The 21,920-nt window shown below is 39.0% G+C and overlaps 2 protein-coding genes and 1 long non-coding RNA gene across 8 annotated transcripts; 2 read left to right on the top strand and 1 right to left on the bottom strand.

The window, feature by feature from the left end:
- The first annotated feature begins 1,749 nt into the window (after positions 1-1,749).
- LOC116621574 lies at positions 1,750-10,009 on the top strand. Of its 3 annotated transcripts, none has more exons than XM_032387443.2 (13): positions 1,750-2,623; positions 3,075-3,164; positions 3,944-4,051; positions 4,476-4,566; positions 5,076-5,137; positions 5,463-5,516; positions 6,116-6,205; positions 6,722-6,769; positions 7,059-7,138; positions 7,574-7,653; positions 7,733-8,094; positions 8,413-8,453; positions 9,797-10,009. In XM_032387443.2, the coding sequence occupies exons 1-13, from the start codon at positions 2,522-2,524 to the stop codon at positions 9,882-9,884; spliced, it is 1,296 nt and encodes a 431-aa protein (XP_032243334.2). In that variant the 5' UTR covers positions 1,750-2,521; the 3' UTR covers positions 9,885-10,009. The 3 variants fall into 3 exon arrangements, with proteins under 3 accessions (XP_032243334.2, XP_048580004.1, XP_048579998.1); XM_048724041.1 differs by having other exon boundaries at positions 1,754-2,623; positions 7,733-8,031; XM_048724047.1 differs by lacking the exon at positions 3,944-4,051.
- Positions 6,912-18,106, bottom strand: LOC116621576. Of its 2 annotated transcripts, none has more exons than XR_007307062.1 (3): positions 17,056-18,106; positions 9,786-9,875; positions 6,912-7,998 (listed from the first exon to the last, which is right to left on the bottom strand). It is a non-coding gene; the product is annotated as an uncharacterized LOC116621576 (long non-coding RNA). The 2 variants fall into 2 exon arrangements; XR_004297405.2 differs by lacking the exon at positions 6,912-7,998 and adding an exon at positions 9,386-9,406.
- LOC5517383 (gamma-aminobutyric acid receptor subunit alpha-5-like) lies at positions 10,998-21,358 on the top strand. Of its 3 annotated transcripts, none has more exons than XM_048724032.1 (9): positions 10,998-12,091; positions 15,202-15,273; positions 16,496-16,578; positions 17,389-17,456; positions 18,105-18,325; positions 18,884-18,966; positions 19,109-19,243; positions 19,864-20,204; positions 21,002-21,358. In XM_048724032.1, the coding sequence occupies exons 2-9, from the start codon at positions 15,212-15,214 to the stop codon at positions 21,347-21,349; spliced, it is 1,341 nt and encodes a 446-aa protein (XP_048579989.1). In that variant the 5' UTR covers positions 10,998-12,091; positions 15,202-15,211; the 3' UTR covers positions 21,350-21,358. The 3 variants fall into 3 exon arrangements, with proteins under 3 accessions (XP_048579989.1, XP_048579991.1, XP_048579995.1); XM_048724034.1 differs by lacking the exon at positions 10,998-12,091 and adding an exon at positions 13,439-13,639; XM_048724038.1 differs by lacking the exon at positions 10,998-12,091 and adding an exon at positions 13,707-13,765.
- Positions 21,359-21,920: the final 562 nt, after the last annotated feature.

Here is a 21,920-nt window from a genome sequence, read left to right as displayed (position 1 = left end):
GGAAGTAGTTCCATTAGAAAATCTAGTAATAAGTTCCCTCTTCTGTGTGACGTTCATTAACGTTTCTAATTATTTTTTAACACCTCGAAGCTAGCTACTTACCTTAATTTTTTAATATCCAAATTTTCATCTCAAAATTAATTTAACATACTTATTTAATTAAAATGTCGTTTTCTTTCCACATTCATTGCTTTATAGTACGGCTGCATATGTCGTTTTGTCTTGTCTGTTTTCCATGGGCAAGTTTTTATGCTCTTTATCGTGTTCTGCGGGTCTTACCAGCTGGTATAGTTATGTACCCTTCGGTTGACATCGCTTTGGTGCAATTTACAACCAGAATTTGCCTTTTTTTGGTTTAACGTTTATATTCCTATGGAAAAATCATGTTATTCTTTTATCTTTCTTGGCTATTAGCCCCGTCGTGTGCTTTCATCTCCCCAAAAAATGTTGACAGTCTTACTTAAACATTCATTAAATTCTATAGGCTTATCTTTATTGTTTGCTCCGTAAGATGCATATGACATTAAACAAAATATTGTTATCTTTTGATATTTTTATTTCTTTCTTTTTTTAAATCTTGATTCTAAATGAATTTATTTTAGAAGTCATTTTTAAAAAAATCAAAGACCGCCCGTAAAACCCATAAAAGCGTAACGAACTAAGTGCCGAGAAGATGGTGGCGTGCGCGACTTACTTTCTTAGCCTTTCATTGGCAGACTGGGATCGACAAGCCCGTGGCACCATTGGTAAGGTGTTCGATTCGAGAGTAAAGTGCACCGACAGTGCTTAATAACGTATGCGCATGCGTGTGCTCTAGTGAAAACAAACAAAATCGTAGTGTTTAGTCGTTCAAGTAAAGGTACGAAAGACTGACTTCATTCGCTGTTTTGACTAACTGTTCAGCATTAAAACCATACTGTACATAAGAAGACAGTTTTTTTTATAATGAGGGAGTCATAAAGAACATTATAGCCTTAGCTTTGCGCTAGTTTTCTTAGCAGTCGCTAAAATGTGACGGTTCGCCACTAAAACTCCTTTGGTTTAACCGCGCGGTACTGGAACTAGTCTAAGCGTATTTTATCACTGGCAAGTGCACCCTGGTTACTAGATGGATAAGTTAGCAGCCCCTGGATTTGGGCAAAACAACACAACAAAAGCAGACCTCAATGTAACCCCATGGCTATAGAAATGTGTTTTATACAACGACATTCGTAAATCGCGCGCTCTGATTGGTCAAGGGTCCATGTGTTATTAGAGGATACACGAACGCTTGGCGTAAGCATGCGCGCACACTCCCTAAAACTATTTTGTTACATAACTCATTTCTATATGCGTTTGTCCTCTAATAGATGCACAGAAGACGTCACGGTGTGTCATGGATAACAGTCACGCAACTCGACTGCGTCACTTTTTTGTTCATGACACGCTGTGACGTCATCTGTGCATGTATTTGTTAGGTAATGCGTGCAGTCACAGGGAACATTCACTAGAACTACTCGACAATTACTTTCTAACATCTATGTTACCGCTAGTATTTGGGACACGATGAGATCGAAGAAGGATGACATTCATCTTGTGCTTTAGAATGCTTGGGTCTTTAAATATGCCAAAGAAATGTTTATATATCAAGCGGTTTGAAGCCCACTACTAAAATATTTCTAAGGCCCCATGCAAAAATTACGTCTCATCCGTTGTTATTAATGTGGAATGAGAGCGCAACTCCGACCACATATCACTGGCACTTCTTTTGCGGAAGAATTTCACATTAAATACATTCCTTCGACATAACAATACATAATCATTGACTTTTTATAGTGCCAACATAGCCTTTATTGCTGGCACCGCCTGGCGAACTGCACTGAAAGATCTTCATATATTTTTTGAAAAATTTAGGGAACACGTGCTCCAGTGCCCCACCCCCTGGTACGACCCTTGTTTCTATGCATCAATATTACTATATGTGCTGCAACATTGCGCTTAGGAAAGACCTCCACAATAGTCACAAAATCAAAATCCACTCTCATACTTTTTTTTGTTACTTTGTATCTATTAAAGGCCAAAAAGTGTCACCTATGCAATCGATTTTGTTCAAATGGTCGTAATAAAGGGTTGATGTTTTGAAAAAGATTTAGTCGTTTAGCAGGAAAAAGTTTAGGTATTGAAGAAATCAGAAGCCTTTTTTAGTACAAAAAAAACTAAAACCTACGAAACGAGTGTAATAAAATACTAAAATAATCTGTTGTTACGTTAGATACGATCGCCTCACCAAGTAGAACTTGACCGTGAAATTGACATACTGACTACACGTATTTATTCAATGAATTATTTATCATTTCTTATGTTTGTATAGCAACAGACGTTAAAATAGAAATATAACTGCTCTATCTTTATTCCGAATCTTACTTGATATTTTCTGTTTCAAGAATGAGATATTTTCAAAAGCAAGTAAGGTAACACAAAATATTTAATTTGCCAGAAGTGTTCTAGTGTTTTCCATGAGAGGAAAAGTTTCGTTTTCCCAATGTTTCAAAATAATATTCTCAATATTCAACGGGAAATGGAAGAGGCTAAAAATGCTTTATCCGCCGCTATTCGCTACGAGCGACGACAAATGTGGCGAAAGGTAGGGTTCACACTAGAACAATGATCAGTAAAATGGTATATAGTATACAGGGAAGCCACCAGATATTGAAAAGATATCGCAAATAATTAAAATTCTATTCTGTTTTTATTTTTTTGAATACGCTTTACCGCTTAGATAAATAGGGATTTTACAATGAAAAACTCCGCTTACAAATTCCGCTCGCAAAGTGATATGATTTATAATTTTGCTATGTTTATTTAGTTCAGCTCGTTTATCATATTCAGGAGGGAATATTATGATTTAATCCCATTATGTTACAGCAAGCAACAAACAGTTACAGGACTTTTGCAAAGTCAGCCTTACCAACGACAGTTTATCTTCAATAATATTTTATCTTCAATAATAATTTTATTGTTCTGTTTTTTTTGTAAATTCTAAATCACCATTTTTATGGCAAGGCATATAATATCATTTTATTGTGTTACGACAGGCAGCAAATAGTTACAAACATCTGATAAGTGCCCTTCGCGAAGTCAGTCTTAACAGCGACAGCATTGACGTCAATGCATTGAGAATGCTGGTAAGAGGGGCGGTTCTATGAAGAAGGATAATTGCGCACTAGTCAGAATCATGTCGATATGTTATCGTGGCATACGGATAAAAAATATTATGACATTTGTTATAAGAATTGAAACATTAGCCTGCATAGCAAGCGCAGAGGGCTTGGGGAAATGAGTGATACGCCCCAAGGATGGAGCAAATGCAAGCGCGCGCGACTCGTTTCCGTCTCTCTTCTTTCCCAACCCTTTTGGCTTGCTATGCAGGTTACTGGAACATATATATAACCGATGATGATGTTTTGATGATGTTGCTATCATTGGTGATGATGAAAAGCGCGTGATTGTTGATGAAAACGACGATTGAAGTAACGACTTTAGTATGGTTGATGTTGATAATGACTGTGGTAGTGTGAATGAAGAGGATGACTATAGTGATGACTTTAGTATGGTTGATGATGACTGCGGAAATGTAAATAAAGAGTTTGATTATGGTGACAATGTCATGGTGTGGCTTGTAATGGTAATAATAAGATACTGAGGATGATAACGATGACTATGAAACACAACAGACAACAGTGCACTCGATTCGACGAAAAAAAAGTAGAGTAAAAGCCATGTTTACAACAGTGCCAACACCGGCCAGCATTGTTGGCGCCGCTAGGTTAGTTTGACCAAAAGGCAAAAGAAAAGTGGCAAAGTGCCCCTAGTAGCGCTAGCTTTGCTGGGCTTGCGTCTCACCAGTGATGCTGGTGCTGTTTACGCGCGGTTCTACACGCTCTTCTTTTTTTCGCAAATCAAGATTTACGAGTCACACATGCATTATGGGGTAGCGTGTCAGAATCTTACTCAGACCAAGGAAGCCATCAAGCATTTCGCATCTGCTATGAGAGCAGTCAGCAGGAAAAAGGTTAGTTAATTAGCCCTTCTATCTTGATCAGAAGTGCAGTGTGTATTTATCATTGCGTTTGACCGACTTCTGCTAAAAGACTAAAACAGATTCATGGTGAGAACTAAAGTTTTTTTCTGTCAGACAGGGAGGGGCACAGTCTTTGTTAACTATCGACTTTTTGGACCATAAAATAAATTAAAGACAAGGGTATGCATTTACCTTCAGCTTTGCTACATCTAATCTCTACATCATGTAAAGGAATAGCTTATTTATCATAAAAACGTTTCCTTATCTCTTTTCCATAAGATTATTCAAGAAGTAACTCCTGCGCTCGTGTGTCGTGTACGTGTTTCGTATTGTTTTAATTCAGTTTCTAGACTGCATGATAAGCTGAATGAATGTAATCGTCCGCAATATTAACACAAACGTCCCATGATGACAGGTTGGATGTCGCGCCGGTTGCATCACGGGAAATGTTCTCCATCTCCACGTTCCGGCCCTTGCCAAGATGTCGACGTGTCATCTACAACAGGGTACGATTATGATAAGGAAGGGCGTGGTGATATTCACATTTGTTGGCAGAGATAATTTACGACAATGACAATGATGTTTACGTTTATGATGATGATGACCAAAAATGAATGATGATTTTGTTGTTAACATTTTTATCTTAATGATTGATCAGTGCCGTAGTGGCCTCGAAATATTGGAGGGGCACAATACAGAAACATCAAGAAAATGTTAGGAGCACAGTCACGCCCCTACTGGTTATTCTTTTATAATATTCGGGCCCCTGTTGATGATGGTAGTGTTGATGATAATTGACTTGAGGGCCTTGATATCAACGGTGTTGGTGTGAAGTTTATAAGGAGTGTTGATAATGGTGGCTGGGATGACGATTGTGATGATGTTTTTGATGATGATTTTAATAGTGTAGGTGATGTTGAAGATTATATTGAGGATGATGATAAAGGAGAAATGAAGGAAATGAATGTGGTGCTGGATATGATGATATTAAGGCAAATTCGTCTTTCATACTTAGGAGACTATGAGTTAGCGTTGAGACACATCGAAGAAGCTCTAGTTCTTGATTTCAAGAACCCGGTAAGGATCTACATCTAACAAATTTTATTTTGTTAATCTGGTGTCGAGTCAACATTAATTAAAAACAAATCCAAAATTCTAACGAGGGCGAAGTAGCATTTGTCAACCAATATCATAATAATGGCAGCTGATTTGAGTCCTTCTTTAGCACTTCTGCCAGTAAGACGTCAAGCCCCTGGGACAATGAGCCATTTAAAACAGCAATGGTTAAGTTCATCGTAAGCTTATAGGAAGAGGGTTTTGGGATAAGAGACAATACATGTTGTTGCTGTCAGACGGGGTTCTGGGATGGAATACCAAGAAATTTATCTATTTTTTTCTCTAGGATCTCTTTTGTATCCGGGCTTGCGCGTTCTTTTTACTGAAGTATAACGAAAAGGTAAAGGGAAAATACATGATGGGATATGTAGTAATAGGGCCACAAACCCCTACAGTTCCGTTGGGGTTCCCATGACTGGTTGAAGTGGGAGGAACCAGGGAGAGCAGTGGACTTTCTGTGGTTTACTAACCACAGGAAGCCTAGTCCAAGGCGTCCGATCAGACGCCTTGGTCCACCATATTGTCTTTCGCAAGCAATTGTTGGCACATTCTCATTTTTAGAGGAGCATTATCGTGTGCCTTAGTAATGTGGCAAAACTCCAACTGGCGGTTTTTGATAAAGATTGATAGGTGTGGAAAATAGTGTGATTGAAAGGTGTGGTAAACTTGCCACTCATTTCTATTAAAGTTGTTTTGCAAGTATACCCTGGGTACCAAGGGCTCTAAGCTCCACTCATCAAAGAGGTCTGTCCTCTATGTTCTTTCCCTTGATCTTATAGCCTCTGGTATCTAGGGTATTGCAAGAGCTACTACAAGCCATTTTGTTTCTTTGTTTATCCGAAATGTCCAAAAAGTCCAATTAGGCACATTAAATTCCGTTTTAAACCATGCTAACCAATGGTGACAGATTAGCTAACGGTTTAGCTTTTCGCTCTTTAGGCGATGAAAGACGTAAACTACTCCATTTGGCTTAATACAAGACAAGCCTGTGGTTGGCTGCTAAGAGGCATCTTCAAAAACATCTCCAAAGTAATTCAAAGTATAAAATCACCGGCGTACGCAGGATTTTAACAAGTTGCAGTCAAAGCATTCAGAAGCTGAATAAGGGCGTGGCCCCTCATCCAGCATTCCTGTGAAGGTTTTTTAGCTCTATTGGCATCAATGCGTCAGACTTTTCAGAATATTACACGATCCTCTGTCATCCTCGATCTGAAATAGGGCTTCAGTCGTCGCGTGGCACTGAACGACATAACAATGTGTTTGATAATCATCTGTAGGCTACCCACGATTGAAAAAAAATTATAGTTTTTATCCTCATCATATATATATAAAACTACGTACATAAAAATGAATGAGTAAACATTTCATTTTTTTTTCTAAATACCACATATTTAAAGGAAATCCACACTGTTGGATTTTTGGTAGGAAGTGTCCCTATATGACCGAAGCAAGCACAAGGGGTTAAAGCCATCGCCGGCACCACCACACCACTATTGATGATTAAAATTAAAATCATGTCATTGACTCCATCAATCTTTTCCTCAGAATGAAGTGAGTCTATGCGAGTCTCGATCTAATGCAGACTTCGTCACGGTACGTATAAAAAGCATGTTCAAGACATTTCATCTTTTAATAAAGCATATATTCAATATTTTCAACTTGCTAAGTACTACAAACATGCGTAAGTACTAAAACGAAAGCGTGCGGTATATGTAAATATATGATAATATTTATCTGAAATGATAAAAATAAGTATCTTCAATATATGAAATTATTTATCTTCACTATATTAATTTCCATTTTATAATAAATTTAATATGAATATAATATATATCAGAATTGTAGTGTTATATATTTTAATTGAATTTTATTCTGAATCTAGGCCTGTAACAATGATATCCATGCGCTGGCGTATACCAACACAACGGACCTTGCTGCGGTTGCCTCACAGCTTCTTAACAGGTACCCTAGAACCCCGCCCTCGTCACAAGATGCCGCCAGACTGAAGGGGACCTGTTCTCTATTGGATGCAGGGTTTCTGTAAATTACACATCCCAGTTTCTTCTTCGCCAGCTTTCGTTTTTCACGTACATGCTGCATTCATTGATTAAAAAGAGATCACAAGAGACAGGAGATGCAAAACAAAAAAATCAAGTCCAGGCTAATTTAATAGTAGGGATAGAAATTTCAACCCTGTCCCTATCGCCAGGATTGTGTGTTATGTACTTGTCTGATTTGAATTGATCAACACGCGTCATACATATCATGCATGCTAATTCAGGTAGACTTGAAGAATGAGTAGAAGGAAAAAGGACCTAAAGCTAATACAGAAGTTTGTTTATACTATAAGAGACGAAGGATATAGAACAAATACGGTATCTATCATTTTGCTTGCAGACTTTTGCCATCGCTGAGGGTCTCACACACGGTTTCTATAGACAGTGTGTTCCTGCCCTGCAGCAAACGCAATAACTACGGTAAGAAAACGTAAACGCTATTCACAAGACCACGCAAATATTCGCCATTTCTCATAAGATTTCCATTTTTGTGTTTCAGTAAGTAAGCGATCAGCGACATGTAGTCAACGGTCTATAAGCTCAAGTGGATGCGCATTCGTATGTGGGAATGCTAGACCTCTGCGCACGCCAACGCGTAGCTCACGGCTCGCCAGTTTCACTACGATGCCGCACAGCAGCGCCTCGTTTCACATAACCTCGACCCCATTCCCCAACGGTTATCGCTCGAAGACTCGATGTGGTGCCCAGTCTGCTCCCTCGCGTTGCAGTACGCGGGTCAGCGGTGTAAAGCTTACATTTGGAAACCTGTTGGATACAGAGGTTCATTACAATAAAGAGGTGACGTCATACTCATTACGCCAAGCCTATGGAGGTCATCTCTTGGCTTCCAATCTCTTGTCGGTGGGTCAACAAAAACGCTCTGGGAAACTGCAATTAACGTATAACAAAAAATAGCGTATCAAACGGGATTCGGATTTATTTGCGATGCAACAAACAATGCTTAGATATCATAGATAATTACAAATTAGCTTGGGTAGCGTTTTGCCAAAAAAAAAATGAGAGAGAAATATGGAAAAAGTATGATCCGCTAAACACGTAAAAGAAATCGGCAAACCCGTAAAACGCACAAAATATGATGCGATCCGCAAAACAGCTAAATTTAAGTTGCAGATATTTGTAGGTCACCTTTAAACCCTTTTTTTTTTCGTATTCAATTAGAAGTCTTCGGGTGCAACTGAGCAAGAAAGGCAATATCCGAGGTAAGAAGGGTCGGAGCTCATCTTAAAAAAAAAATAGCAAAAGACCAGAACAAATTTTCAAAAGTCTTGATGAAAGGATAGTGCTGGAGAGCTTCATACTTAGGGAGCGGTCATTTATTACTAGGGGTGTTGGGGCAAATATGTAGGGGGGGGAGCTTTGTTTTTTGGGCGCTGATTTAGGGGGGGGGGTCACATATTTTTGGGCTGTTATTAAAGGGGGGCGCCGAGTTTAAGTCTGGTTTTAATATAATACTGAGCTAGATAGTCATTGTTCAAATGTAAATTTTATTCACTTCACAATGTTTCCTTTGTTGAGGTACTAATCTTGTCTTTATATAAATAAATTTTGAGATCCCTCTCATGGTTGACAGACAAAGCTGCCCGTTCTAATCAGTTGAACAAAAAGAATATCTTAAAATGTTGCGAAACCTAGTCGTTTTCTAGCGACACATTTGCTGTTTATCTCTGTGCCACTCTAAAATAAATTAAATATTACAAAATACATGCTAGCTGACCTATAAACCTTCGCTGGATCATGAGGTCTTCAACAACCACCGTCCCATCTCGAATCTCATGTTTCTTGCAAAAACTTGCGAGAAAGCTGTCTCTGTTCAGCTGAAGAATCACGTGCGGGACAACAACTTTTAGTAACTGTTCCAGTCAGCTTGTAAAGAGAGCCATAGCACCAAAACCACGCTACTGATGGTCCAGAATGAAGTCCTGCGAGTCACCGACGATGGTGGCTGTGTCATGCTACTATTGCTCGATCTTTCTGCGGCATTCGACACTGTAGATCACTCCATACTGTTGTCGAGGCTTTCGACCAGTGTTGGAACCACTGGACCAGTACACAAGTGGTTTCAGTCCTACCTTTCCGGCCGTACCCAGTTTGTCCAGATTGGCAGCTGTCGATCCTCAAGCCGGCCCCTGACTATGGGCCTATGGAAAATGTGCTATATAAATATTAGACTATTATTATTATTATATTATTTTAGTAAAGGCTATATTCAGTTACACTCAGTATGTATATCAAGTCTCTGTGGTTTTAAAGAGATATGGTGGTGGTGGGAAGGAGATGCAAATTTTTTGGGGGGGTCACGATTTTTGGCTTGGATTTGAGGAGGGGGAATTTTTTAGCCTAGGGTTTCGCAAAATTTGTCGGCACACCCCCCTCCCCCTCAGTAATTGATGACCGCTCCCTTAATTAAAATAAATCGTGCTCAAGTCTTGAAAGGGGAATCTGTAAACCTTTAGACTTTCCTATTGCGCCAAACAAGTAAGACATTGACTTCATGTAAGAGACGAATGTAATAAATCTAAAATAAAACATACATTCTTTGCAGGGCGTGGACACAAAATAAGATCCCGGTCAAGATCCCGGATATTCGAGGGTGCAGGACTATCAGCAACGAAGATCGGAGCCTGAAATAATAGCAAAAATTACAAATTGAATAGAGTTCAAAGGATCATGAAAAGGATTGCTTCGGAAAATGTGTTGACTAGGAGCGTCAGTCAATTCTACCGTCAATTTAAATTATAAGATAAACTACAGTAAATATGGACTTTCCTATTGGCATATTGTCACTGCATGACACTGCAGGCCCGAGCGGAGGGGGGGGGGGGGAGGGGTGTAGAGCCCGCAAATGTAATAACTACCCACAAGTGTAGTAAACCCACAAATGTAATATAACAAGTATATGGCAAGTTACCTACAAAACTTGTATGTAGCAAGTTACCTACAAATGTAATAACATGGATCTTATGGCTCTAACTGAGGAGCTGTTAAGAACATGTCTACCACCTACTTGATGTCCTAAACAACAAATTAGATTTGATAGATACTGTTATGACGTCGTCAACAACAGTTGTGTATTCGAAGCAAACTCCGCAGTTGCAGTGTTAAATCTCTACATGACATTACATTTGTGGGCAATATGGTTCTACAATTGAGGGTTTATTACATTTGTGGGTAACTTGTTATTACATTTGTGGTTTATTACATTTGTGGGTAATATGTTATTACATTTGTGGGCAATATAGTTCTACAATTGTGGGTTTATTACATTTGTGGGTAACTTGTTATTACATTTGTGGTTTATTACATTTGTGGGTAACTTGTTATTACATTTGTGGTTTATTAAATTTGTGGGTAACTTTTTATTATATTTGTAGGTTTATTGCATTTGTGGGTAACTTGTTATTACATTTGTGGGTAACTTGTTATTACATTTGTGGGTAACTTGTTATTACATTTGTGGTTTATTACATTTGTGGGTAACTTGTTATTACATTTGTGGTTTATTACATTTGTGGGTAATATGTTATTACATTTGTGGGCAATATAGTTCTACAATTGTGGGTTTATTACATTTGTGGGTAACTTGTTATTACATTTGTGGTTTATTAAATTTGTGGGTAACTTGTTATTACATTTGTGGTTTATTACATTTGTGGGTAACTTGTTATTACATTTGTGGTTTATTAAATTTGTGGGTAACTTGTTATTACATTTGTGGGTAACTTGTTATTACATTTGTGGTTTATTACATTTGTGGGTAATATGTTATTACATTTGTGGGCAATATAGTTCTACAATTGTGGGTTTATTACATTTGTGGGTAACTTGTTATTACATTTGTGGTTTATTACATTTGTGGGCTCTACAGGGGGTTCATTTAGCTATAAACGGAACCATTTTATCTTGGGTAGCTCGTCGTAGCTTAATTTTAATTTTTCTTAATCAGACCCTCGGACCTTCAGTCGAATGTGGGGTGGGTCTTCCGAACCGCCCCCTCCCCCCCCCCTGGCTACGGCTCTACACTGAGTGTATTTTTTTTAAGTCTTTAAGGTCGTTATTTTTATTTTTAGTTATTTTCTTTGCTAAGTTTTAAAATTTTATAGGTAGAATTTTTTTTGGGGGGGGTCTATCGCGCCCTCGTCATGCTTGTGGTAGAGTACCACGATTTTTTCTATAAAGCACGCTGAACAGAACCCTGATTACAACACATATAAAATGTATATATTCAAGAAAATATAGAGAAACGCAACCATGAACGTTGACAGTAGAAATAATATCACGGGTGGCATAGTGAGACAAACAGCGTATCGATAAATTTCCCCCATAACTTTTTATTTTTACGGACTTTATGTTGAGTCAGTGAGGTAAATTTCCCAAACAGTTTTTCAGATAATATTTTCACTGCAAATATTAACTAGTTCGCGTGCTACAATAAAATAAAAACTTAGAGGGCATCAATATTTGAATTGGATCCTTGCTTTCAGTTAACGTGAGAAATTGTTATAATCTCTCCTCACTGTAGGAGATCACAGCAGAAGTCTAAAGCGTATAACAAACTCTCCTGTTCTTTAAATTCTGTTTAGCTAAATGCACCATGTCTCGCATGTTTGGAGTCTTGGTCTCCAAAATCTGAAACACAAAATCAACACCGCGACAGAGAACCCATCAAAATGACATTTCCTGAGCTACTATGGCTTGCAGGCAGGACAGATGGGTCTGCTATTGAAGCAACGATTGATTGATAGTACAGCTCATTTCTGAAGGCGCAGAAGCAGTTATCAAGCTGGTGTTTATATTGATGTAACTAAACAGGGGAATGGAACAAGGGAATTGCACAAACGTAAGTCCTGTTTTAAGCATTACTCAAAGACATTCAGAAAGATGCACAATTCGAAAAAGAAGTAAAGAAATATTGTGGGGTTTTTTTAAAGTGAAGACATATCCAGGTAAAAAACGTCTTGCGAATAATCTATCGGAGGCTATGGAATAGTTACAGTGATTTTTTTAAAGTGTTTTATAAATATTGTATAAAAATGAAAGTCAATACCAATAGCAATGGTAATGATATGTTTTCTGGCGTTTTTTATATACTAGGTTAACATTTATAATTTGCCATTGAGGCAAAATCAAGTGTGAGATGAGTTGGAAGCCTAACTCATTTCCCTCACATAAAGTACGCATTTATTTGAACTTTGTCGTTAAAGGCAGGTCGATGTTTCACTGCTCAAATTTTTGAAAAGGAATGAGGAATCAAATATTCATGTGATGTTCGCCCTAACGCTTCCAAGGGAAAATCGATTTCCATTAAGCGTTTATACAAAATAGGCGACGAAAATAAATCGCAGTAGAAATCGTTCATTCACTAAAAGGCGCTTACCCAAGATTAGTTAAGGTTGGGTGCGCAGTCATGTAATGGAAAAAAGGATAGTGTTTGACGATCCTTTAATTAGAAATGACTCAGTTTTGTGCGGCAAAAGGGGGGGAGTACTAATTCTAAAGGATAAATGATTTGTCATATGTTAGAATAATTGGTTAATAACAGGCTCGTACCCAGGGGGGGTGCGGTGCGCCCCCCCCCCCCCCCCCCAAGAAGAATCCTGGGTACGGGCCAAAGGTGTATACGCACGTTGGACGACTGTGAATGATATTGTTATTATAGTCAATAGCTTGTATAGAAATCGCCGTTCTGTTTAAGGAAGGGCTGGAATGAGTCTCTCAGATGCTAATGAACATATCAATTTGGCACGCTTTCTTCGCTGCTTTAATCGTTTACCAATGACATTTTTTTCTTAAAAAATATCAGAGAATACATGCTAAGCAAGAGTCCTTTGTTTTAAATATGAACAATGTTAAATCTTCTTGCAAATAACGGTCACACATTCAGCATCACAAAAACTCGCTCATTTTTCAAAGAAGTGTCACAATATGTATAGCATAACAATACTTCAAAGCGAGGTGCGAAGTGCGAGAAAAGCTACAGGCTTCGTGGATCCCAAAAACAGTACTGGCGCTGAGTCAGTATTAACAGGAAAATTAGCAAAATAGGAATAACATCTATGAGTTTTAAATAGCATAACGAACATTATGAACTAAAATTTGTTCCTCTAAACCTCAGGTTTATGCTTTAGTTAGCTACAATTTGAAAAGACGCACAAGCTACGTGAAGGCTGGCCAATGCACTTGCCTGTCTTTGTAGTGGTGTAAATTTGGGGTACGGGAAAGCTTTGCACTAGGCGACAAAATGTGGAGAATAGACGCTGCAGTGACTGGCGTATAAATCATTTATGAACTATCAAGTCCAAATTAGTCCTAACCATCACCACGATACTCGTACTCGCGAAACACGGGCATCAATTTTTTTTTTCCTGAAGCGGATCAAGTCGAATCGGTAGGTTGTCATATTGGGTTAGAACTCTTCTTATTTTTCTCAAAAAGAACGACAGGAAATTAGAAAACATGCCATCGTTTTGTTACTTTGATGAGATTTACGGATGCAGAACTCTTGCACGAATTTGTAAGTTTGTGTGTGACAAACATTTGTCCACTCTCTTTTATTATTTGTTTTTTGTTAACCCTTTTAATACGATTCATGGTGCACAAATATCATTTGAGACGATTATCATGAGTTTGCCAAAGCAATTGCCAGAAAGTTATAAAGAAAACTGTTGTTGTGTAATGATTACAGTTTTACAATTTATACGTCCCATTGAATTCTTTGTTAAAAAAAAATCATGATTAAAGTAGAGGACATTGCATAACATAGACAAACGACCAAAAATTGGAAACTTGAATATTGAAAAGGGTTGTGTGTATAGTATCTTGTGTTGCTATATTTGTTGATACATGTCAAGTGGTTTTCAGGTTAACCAGATTTATTTTAGGTAAGCAGGTCAATAAAATCGCAAACTAGCTCGAATAATTGATACCGGCATAACCAAATTGTTTGGAAAATATGCTATGACAAGAAAAGAAAGCATTCTAATAAAAAGGAACACAAAGATGCATTTTCAGTAGGGATGTGGTAGCAGCGAAGTAATTTTAAAAACAATTGATATTACAATGTAAGGTGTTTTGCAGGTGGAATATTTGACATTCACTTTGACAATTCACTTTTGTATCAAATAAATTATTTAAACCAAACATTATAACAGTATCAATACGTCTAGATTCGGTGAGGAAATGCCTCGAAATAGGTACTAAAATACTTCAAACACTCTGGAACACTGCAGTGTATTATGTTTTCTTCGGAAAGCCCATTCGAAAATATTACTTCGCGAAAAGTATATTTTCCGTAACCCCTTAGAATGGCCGTGATAAAAGGTATAGGAAGGAGTTCGGTCCAAAGCAATGGAAATTTGCGATTGGTACAGATAATAAAAGGGTACTGAAACATACCTTTTATCCATATCAACTAATAATTCCAATATTGAAAAGGGGTTCAATTCCAAGAAAAAAAAAAGAAAAAAAGGAAGAAAAAAATATGTACAGGCCTATCATATCTATAAATGCGAGATCAACCATCTTTATATTGATAATCTAGCACCAATTTTTCGTTGAAAACACCCTAAATAAATATAGATAACTAAATAAAAATAGACAAGGGCAAGTCACTATACGAAAACACACTTTTAGAAAGCGAATGCTCACAGTAGTTATAAAAAAATTCGCTGACCGCATTTTGCCCAGTGCCAAAGAATTACTGTTGACGGACGCACTTAAACATCAAGTTAACTTGAAAACTATGCCCCACCGCATAACGTAGATTTATTGTTGCAGATTCCAACCACTGTTGCATTCCATCGAGCCAATTTTTGTACTTGGTAACAGGGCTATCTCGAGACACTGTAATAAATTCTAGTTATACCACATGCGGTTAACTGAGATTGCTTTTCACTCATATTCAACTCTGACAATTCCTTCTCTTCTAACACCTCGCGTATTTTTTCACAGGTAAAATAAGATGATTTTGTCCAGAGAAGCGAATTTTATTTGGAAGTTTCTTCTACTGTCATTATTTACCAGGTAAAGTACCTTAGAATGTTGTTATTGACTCGAAAAAATGAGAAAGTTAAGTCTTCCAAAATGATCGATGGCATTTATAATTAAATATTAAGGAAAGTGAATCAAATCACACCTTCCTGTCATTTGAGATATGTACTAGTTGCTAACAAGTTTATATATATTGGTAAAATAACATCGGTAAAATAGTAACACTAGATATAGAGAAAACCCCCACATTTCTTCAAGTAATACAAAAGAGAAATAAAAAGCTAAATATGGCCGCTTTACATTTAACAATGCTAGATGCTGATACATAATGTGAATAAAAAGTTGGAGTTTAGTAGGAAAAGATACTTTAACAAATCATATCATTCAATGTAAACAATACCTTAGACCTTTGTCTAGCTTGTCTGTACAATTTGCATACTATTCACAACAAATGAATAACATATAGATACAATCTTGTATCTCAATATCAGGGAAAATCCTGAAAACATGGTAAATCTCAAGCTATGTTTTATATGTTATAACTAAACTTTTCTTGCTGCATTAACAGTAATGTCTGGGTACAGCGACCTTTTAATTAGTACAATTGAGCTAGAGCTTTTATGAGCCAAACATTCATCAATGGTTTTATTAAATATTGGGACACAAAATATGCAAAGGAAAAATTAAAACAGGTCCGTAGCAGGGGGTGGGGCACTGAGGGCACCTGCCCTCCCAATATTTTTTTAAAAATTAAAAGGAAATAACCATTGGGTGCGTGGCTGTGCCCCCAAATATTTTCTTACTGTTTCTGTATTGTGCCCCCACAATATTTTGATGACTGTAAAAACTGGAAAGAGAATTTTATACTTCATGTACTACATTCTATGAAAATATTGCAATAGTTTCCCTAAACGGATGGAAAATCGATTCTTTCTAACACTTTGTATTTTACAGCAGAAGTATGACGATGAACAAAGAATGTTTAGGACTAGTTGTTTTGACCATAACTTCTGGAGCTGGTTACACAAAGCCTTGAATAAGTTTTATCCACTGGATAAAGATTCATCTGGTGGATAGCCGGCATATGCATAAGGGGCATAACTGGCCCCTGTACTGCATCTTCTCAAAGATCATATGTGTATAACAGTGATACTGGAGTTGCAACTGGTTATCACATCTTAAGGTCCCTGATTCAACTACATACTCCATGTATGTATGAGCCTTTAATAACAGCTTGTTGTATGATTTTTCCTAGACATGCACAGTGTTCTATGGAGGGTCCGGTGCTGAAAATGCTATTTGATGGTTATGATAAAGAGGCAAGACCTAACTGGGGAGGTGAGGGACTATTTTCTTTCAGTTTTCGGAAAGCTACCATTGCCATCCTCATGCCCCCTCCATCCCTCATAGTTGAGGGTCGGCAATTCTGGAGTGTACAAAGAGTTACAACCCGCTCTGTCATGAGCCGAGCACTTGGGCCCAGCCTTCAATATCAGAAATTAACCTGGTAAATGCACGCCTAGTGTAGTGCATCACGTCGGAATGTAAAAAATGCTGATTCACAGAACTAATGAATAAGCGTGTATCTTCCAAGGCTTATTGCAAATTCCACAACTAGAATGTCACCAACACTGATAGAACCTAAGCTTACTACGGAAAGGAAAAGGAAATGTTTACTAACATCAAAGATCGATCGAGCCTTATTAGAGGCTCACAGGCAAAGGAGGTTTTTAAAGAGCTGAGAAATTATAGAATTATTAAAAGGATTTCTGTTCAGTAGAAAAAGCATTATCATCTGAACAAGCTTCAACCTACCATCAGATCTTGAAAAAAATTCAAAATTTCTGTCGGTGGTTTCTTTTACTCCCCGCCATTACTGACCTCGCGCTAACAGTCAGCGGACTAGCGCACTACAGGTAACCCATAATGGCTATTTTGTAACTTTCCGTTCGGCAAAATTTGTTGCAAAACATGTGAGTACAAGAGAGCATAGATAATAACAAAAAAATTTTAAATATAGAAATTATCGTATCGCGTTCCCGAGTTCATTGCACGGAGAATCGTTTTCACATGTATTGCGCTTGCGCTTGTTCGAAAGAAACCAGCCCTGAAACCCTAAGAGTAGTATGCTCTCCTCTTTATCCCTAGGCCGCCCAGTGGAGGTCCGGACAGATGCGATTGTTGAAGCATTTGGTAATATCCAGGAGGCGAATATGGTAAGACATATAGATTCTTGACAGGTATAGTTTTATTTGTGATGGCAAATAAAATAACTATTCTCTGCACTTTCTTAGTGAGCCACAGGTATCCCAGGCTCACGGGGTGAGTAGCAGAACAAACAGAGTTTCTATGAGCGATATTTAGTTTGCCTCAAATCTACTTCTGATCAAACAGTATAGTTCAAGCTGCTTTAATCGCTTTGAATTCTTCCCGTTGCCTCCGTGTATAAAAAGATAAGGTTGCAAGCTCTGACATCCGCCGAATTCTGACATGCAAAGAATTGACTGATGGTTTTCCAGCCACGAACAATAGAGTTATAATACATATTTTTATCTTTCCAACAGTGTCTTTAAAGCGGTATCTCGTCCCCGTTTCGCCGATCCCCACTTTGGAAAATTGAAAAAAAAACAATCGTTCGTTTGTGAAAAACAATATCCGACAACGACCGGGTGGTCGGTACACTTCGAAGGGATTAAATTTACGATCCACTTGTCTTGTCATTTAGCAAAATTATGAAAAGCCTAAGGGGCACACATTTGTTATTTTTGTGTGTCTTGTTATGTTGGCTAAAACTAACGGGGTCCCCCCTAAGAATTTAACGGTATATTCAAATAATTCATGTCAGCCCAACCCTACTTCCACAGGAGTACCCTGTCCAACTGTACTTCCATCAGTATTGGACAGATAAACGACTGGCAGGGAAACTCAACCTCAGCATCACCCTGACGGGATCTGCCGCGAGTAATGCGTGGAAGCCTGATCCGTACTGCTATAACGCGCGCCAGTCGAATATGATGCTGGAAGATAAAGACGTAAACAGTAGACTCAGCATAGACCCCGACGGGAAGATCTTCTACAGCCGAGGGTAAGTAAAATATTAGATACGGGAACGTAGAGGGGCACTGGGGGCATGTCCCCCCCCCCACCCCCCAATTGTAAAGTGTTCTAAATAAGGTTTATTGGTTCTATTTCTGCGATGGTTATAATAACATGCTTGATCGTGATGATTATTGTTGAGCGCTAACTGAGAGAGAGGGTTTATCAGTGTCGGATTACACTAAAGTCCTTGACATATGATACCATTACACCAATATTTTAAAATTATAAGGAAATGACCAGTAGGGTTGTGGCTGTGTCACCCCTCAATATTTTCTTAATGTTTCTGTAATGTGCTCCCTGGCCTGCTACGGCTCTGACTTACCAGGGAAAGGGTGAACTTGCATGAGAAACAAACTGTCACAAAGGTTGGAATGTTATATTATTTGCCTGCGTGAAATCAGGGTAGTTTCGCTGACGTTTTTCGGAGCAAAAAAAAAAGAGAGATTTGACAGAGCCCTTTCAGAATTGTAGGCAAGGCCACGACCTTAATTGCTATTATATTTTGATGATCAAAGTTCAAACTGTATAATACATGTGATTCCAGGGTCTCTATTGTCGCCTCATGTGAGATGGACCTGCACGACTTCCCTCTGGACACGCAGAACTGTTACCTTAAGTTTGGTAGCTGTAAGTAACATCATAGAGTTTATTGGGTGGCGGGCGGACGGACGGATAGACGGACACACAAACCGAAACACAGACGGGGGACAAACAGACAAAAGAGCAAATCGACAAATAGACTGGCATTCATGTGAGATTTTTCCTGCAGATGCGTTTACGGATACAGACATATTCTTCCGATGGAACAACCCAAATAAACTTAGTCGTGTTCAAAAGAGCGACCTCGCCCAGTTTCACCTCGCAGGATACGACCTGATCACGGAAACTGGCATCTATGAAGAAGGTACAACAACATAGCTCATAATAACATAAGGCAAGCAGACGCGTACCAGGGGGGTGGGGGCAGGCTATGCACCAACTGGCGCCGACTGGCTGCTAAAAAGTAGGTTTTGTGTTTTGCTTTTTTCCATATGACACCTGTGATTGTGTTTTGCCTATTCCCCTCAGCAAATCCTGGGTACGCGCCTGAAAAGTGCATTGCGATGAGCTGAAGAGGCGTTTGCTGAGGGGAGTAGAGTAGGGATGGCATGGAGCGTGGGATGGGGCGTAGCGTTTGGGCAATAGGGACTATGGCCGTCTACAGTAGAGTTAAGCAAAGATGCCTTTTGGGGTTCAAAAGTGCCCCCACCCCAAACAATAATAAAAGTGATAAAGGAATGAGAAAAACGAAGGAATAGCAAATAGCAATACTCCTTTACTTTCACATTTTCCACCTTGTGTTATCTTGAAACATCCTAGCCATCCAGGCTGATCCTTTGGAAATATTGACAAAACAATGCCAACGAGCATAATGAAGTAATGGTCGTTTTCCACTTTTCAAACTCGCAGCTAACTATGAAAATAAGTATGATGATACAACGCCATATCTTCCATGAACAGCTTTGTTTGATGCTTCTATCGCAGGTAACTACACTACCGTCAAAGTTATCTTCAAGATGAACCGCCGGGTGGGGTATTACATTATTCAGGCGTATTGCCCAGATGTCCTGATAGTGGTCCTCAGCTGGATCATCTTTTGGATGGATGTCAAGGACATGGGGGACCGTATGGCGCTAGGGATCACGACGATACTCACGATCATGTTCCTACTAGGGGCCGTGAACGCGTCCATGCCCAAAGTTAGCTATCCTAAAGCCCTTGACTGGTATTTGATGGTCTCGTTTGCCTTTGTGTTCTTGACGCTAATTGAGAGCATGATAGTTTTCTTGCTGACCCCTCAAGGGGAATCGGAGAAACCAAAAAAGGTAGGACGGAAAAGCTTCCAGCTATCATTCAGTATAGTGACCAATATTTATTATGATAACAAAACCGTTTATTTTGCCTTTGCTCCTATAGGAGCCTGGTCCCAAAGATTTATGTGCCAGCTCTTGTATTTGTTTTGTTTAGTACGTCGCTTTAGCAGTTTCCTCAAAGAACGCCGCTACTGGCACGCAAAGAAAAACAAAGCTAAAGCTAATACGCGGTTTTCCCGAGCGCAGCAAGCTCATGGGGAGTCTTTTTTCAAATGAAGTCTTGAATTGTCACGATTGTCATTAGTTATTGATCAAGATCTGTGGACAACCTCGTGGCTTTCTGACGTCAAATAATTTTTGGCGAGAAACAATTACAGCCATTACACAGACCACCAATGACCCCCACAACACAGCTGTCATACATTCTAGGCCGGCATGAAAACGGCCGTCCTCTACTCTAGAAAAAAGTTAGGCTCCTAGCCAGGAACGCAGCGGGTTCGTTTACCCATTTAGTGGACCTTTTTTTTATTTTTTTAGCTCGCGATGGTACTTATTTTTTTCATAAGAACGGTCCTTTTAGTCGATTGGGTTCTTTTTACGGACCCTCTTGCGGGCCTGGTTGCACGGTAAAACCTCGATAAAGCGGATTGGTAAAAATACCTATGTATAACAATCTTGATCACGGGTACTGGCAACAATAACACTTAAGGGAAATAACCCCGATATGGACGATGCGATCTTCGAGGCTCTGCTATATATAATCTACAATACTATCTAGAGTGATCTCACCATTTCCTTTTCCTTTGCAGACGTCATGCTTGACTAAGAGGGTCGTCACCATGCTAACCCCCGTCCTAAGACGACGCCCTAACTCCCATGTCGTGACCACGCCCAACAATCACGAGCTGAACAACATCAGCCCAACAGACGCTGCCCTACTCAACCCTGAGGACGGGGGAGGACGAGAGGGACCGAACGGCACCAAGGCATGCTGGGATGATCATACGGGACACGTAAAGGAGTCTAAGTGCGCGGGTTATCGAGTTGACCAGATTTCGCGTGTTCTATTCCCGTTGGCGTTCGTGGTTTATAACGTTGCCTATTGGTATACGTATTTAGAGAGAATACCGGTGCTGGGAGAATCTGATATAATGTAACTGCAGTAATTTGCAGTTAGTTTGCAATTGAACACCTGAGTATAGGAAGGATGGAAAAGGCAATACCGGTTCATTTTGATAGATTTTAAGGATATATTTGAGTTATTGCTATGAGTAGTGGGATAAAAACTACTGATGTAATGGCACACGATGTAGACTTCATGAAGAAGAAAAGACTTATCAAGGAGAAAGGGTTTGCAAGAAAAAACTTGCAAAAATCAAATGTCCAGAAAAGGCCATGTCATTATCAGATGTCCGAGGAGTCCAAGCTGAACGTTGTGGGAGGGGAAGAATTTAGAAACAGAAACATTTTCCACTGAATTTGGCCATGTGTACTTCATTTGTGAAGATATCGACCTGATAAACCGGACAGCTTGTAAAAGCCTTCCTCTTGCAGATTGCAAAACAGAAGAGCTAGCAGGTGTGCATGTTGTTGCTTTTTGATATATCGAAATTTTAAGCTTTTCAAATGAGCCACGTCCTTTCGTGGCATCCGTCCCATGTGGGAGGAAAATAGTGTGACGAAATAACGGCTCATTACGCTGGATTAGAAAATATCATGGAAAATGGG

The sequence above is a fragment of the Nematostella vectensis genome, chromosome 1 (genome assembly GCF_932526225.1).
Source record: "Nematostella vectensis chromosome 1, jaNemVect1.1, whole genome shotgun sequence".
NCBI classification, from domain to species: domain Eukaryota; kingdom Metazoa; phylum Cnidaria; class Anthozoa; order Actiniaria; family Edwardsiidae; genus Nematostella; species Nematostella vectensis.
The sequence above is the reverse complement of the archived record's forward strand: the minus strand, read 5'-3'. Positions and strand labels throughout refer to the sequence as shown.

Excerpts from the sequence above, each read along its gene's own strand:
- LOC116621574 (XM_032387443.2), top strand. The coding sequence starts at position 2,522 with ATGTTTCAAAATAATATTCTCAATATTCAACGGGAAATGGAAGAGGCT. Across the intron at positions 4,567-5,075 it reads GACGTGTCATCTACAACAGG|GAGACTATGAGTTAGCGTTG; the intron begins GTACGATTATGA and ends TTTCATACTTAG. Across the intron at positions 7,139-7,573 it reads GCCTCACAGCTTCTTAACAG|ACTTTTGCCATCGCTGAGGG; the intron begins GTACCCTAGAAC and ends TTTTGCTTGCAG.
- LOC5517383 (XM_048724032.1), top strand. The coding sequence starts at position 15,212 with ATGATTTTGTCCAGAGAAGCGAATTTTATTTGGAAGTTTCTTCTACTG. Across the intron at positions 15,274-16,495 it reads CTACTGTCATTATTTACCAG|ACATGCACAGTGTTCTATGG; the intron begins GTAAAGTACCTT and ends GATTTTTCCTAG. Across the intron at positions 20,205-21,001 it reads AATCGGAGAAACCAAAAAAG|ACGTCATGCTTGACTAAGAG; the intron begins GTAGGACGGAAA and ends TTTCCTTTGCAG.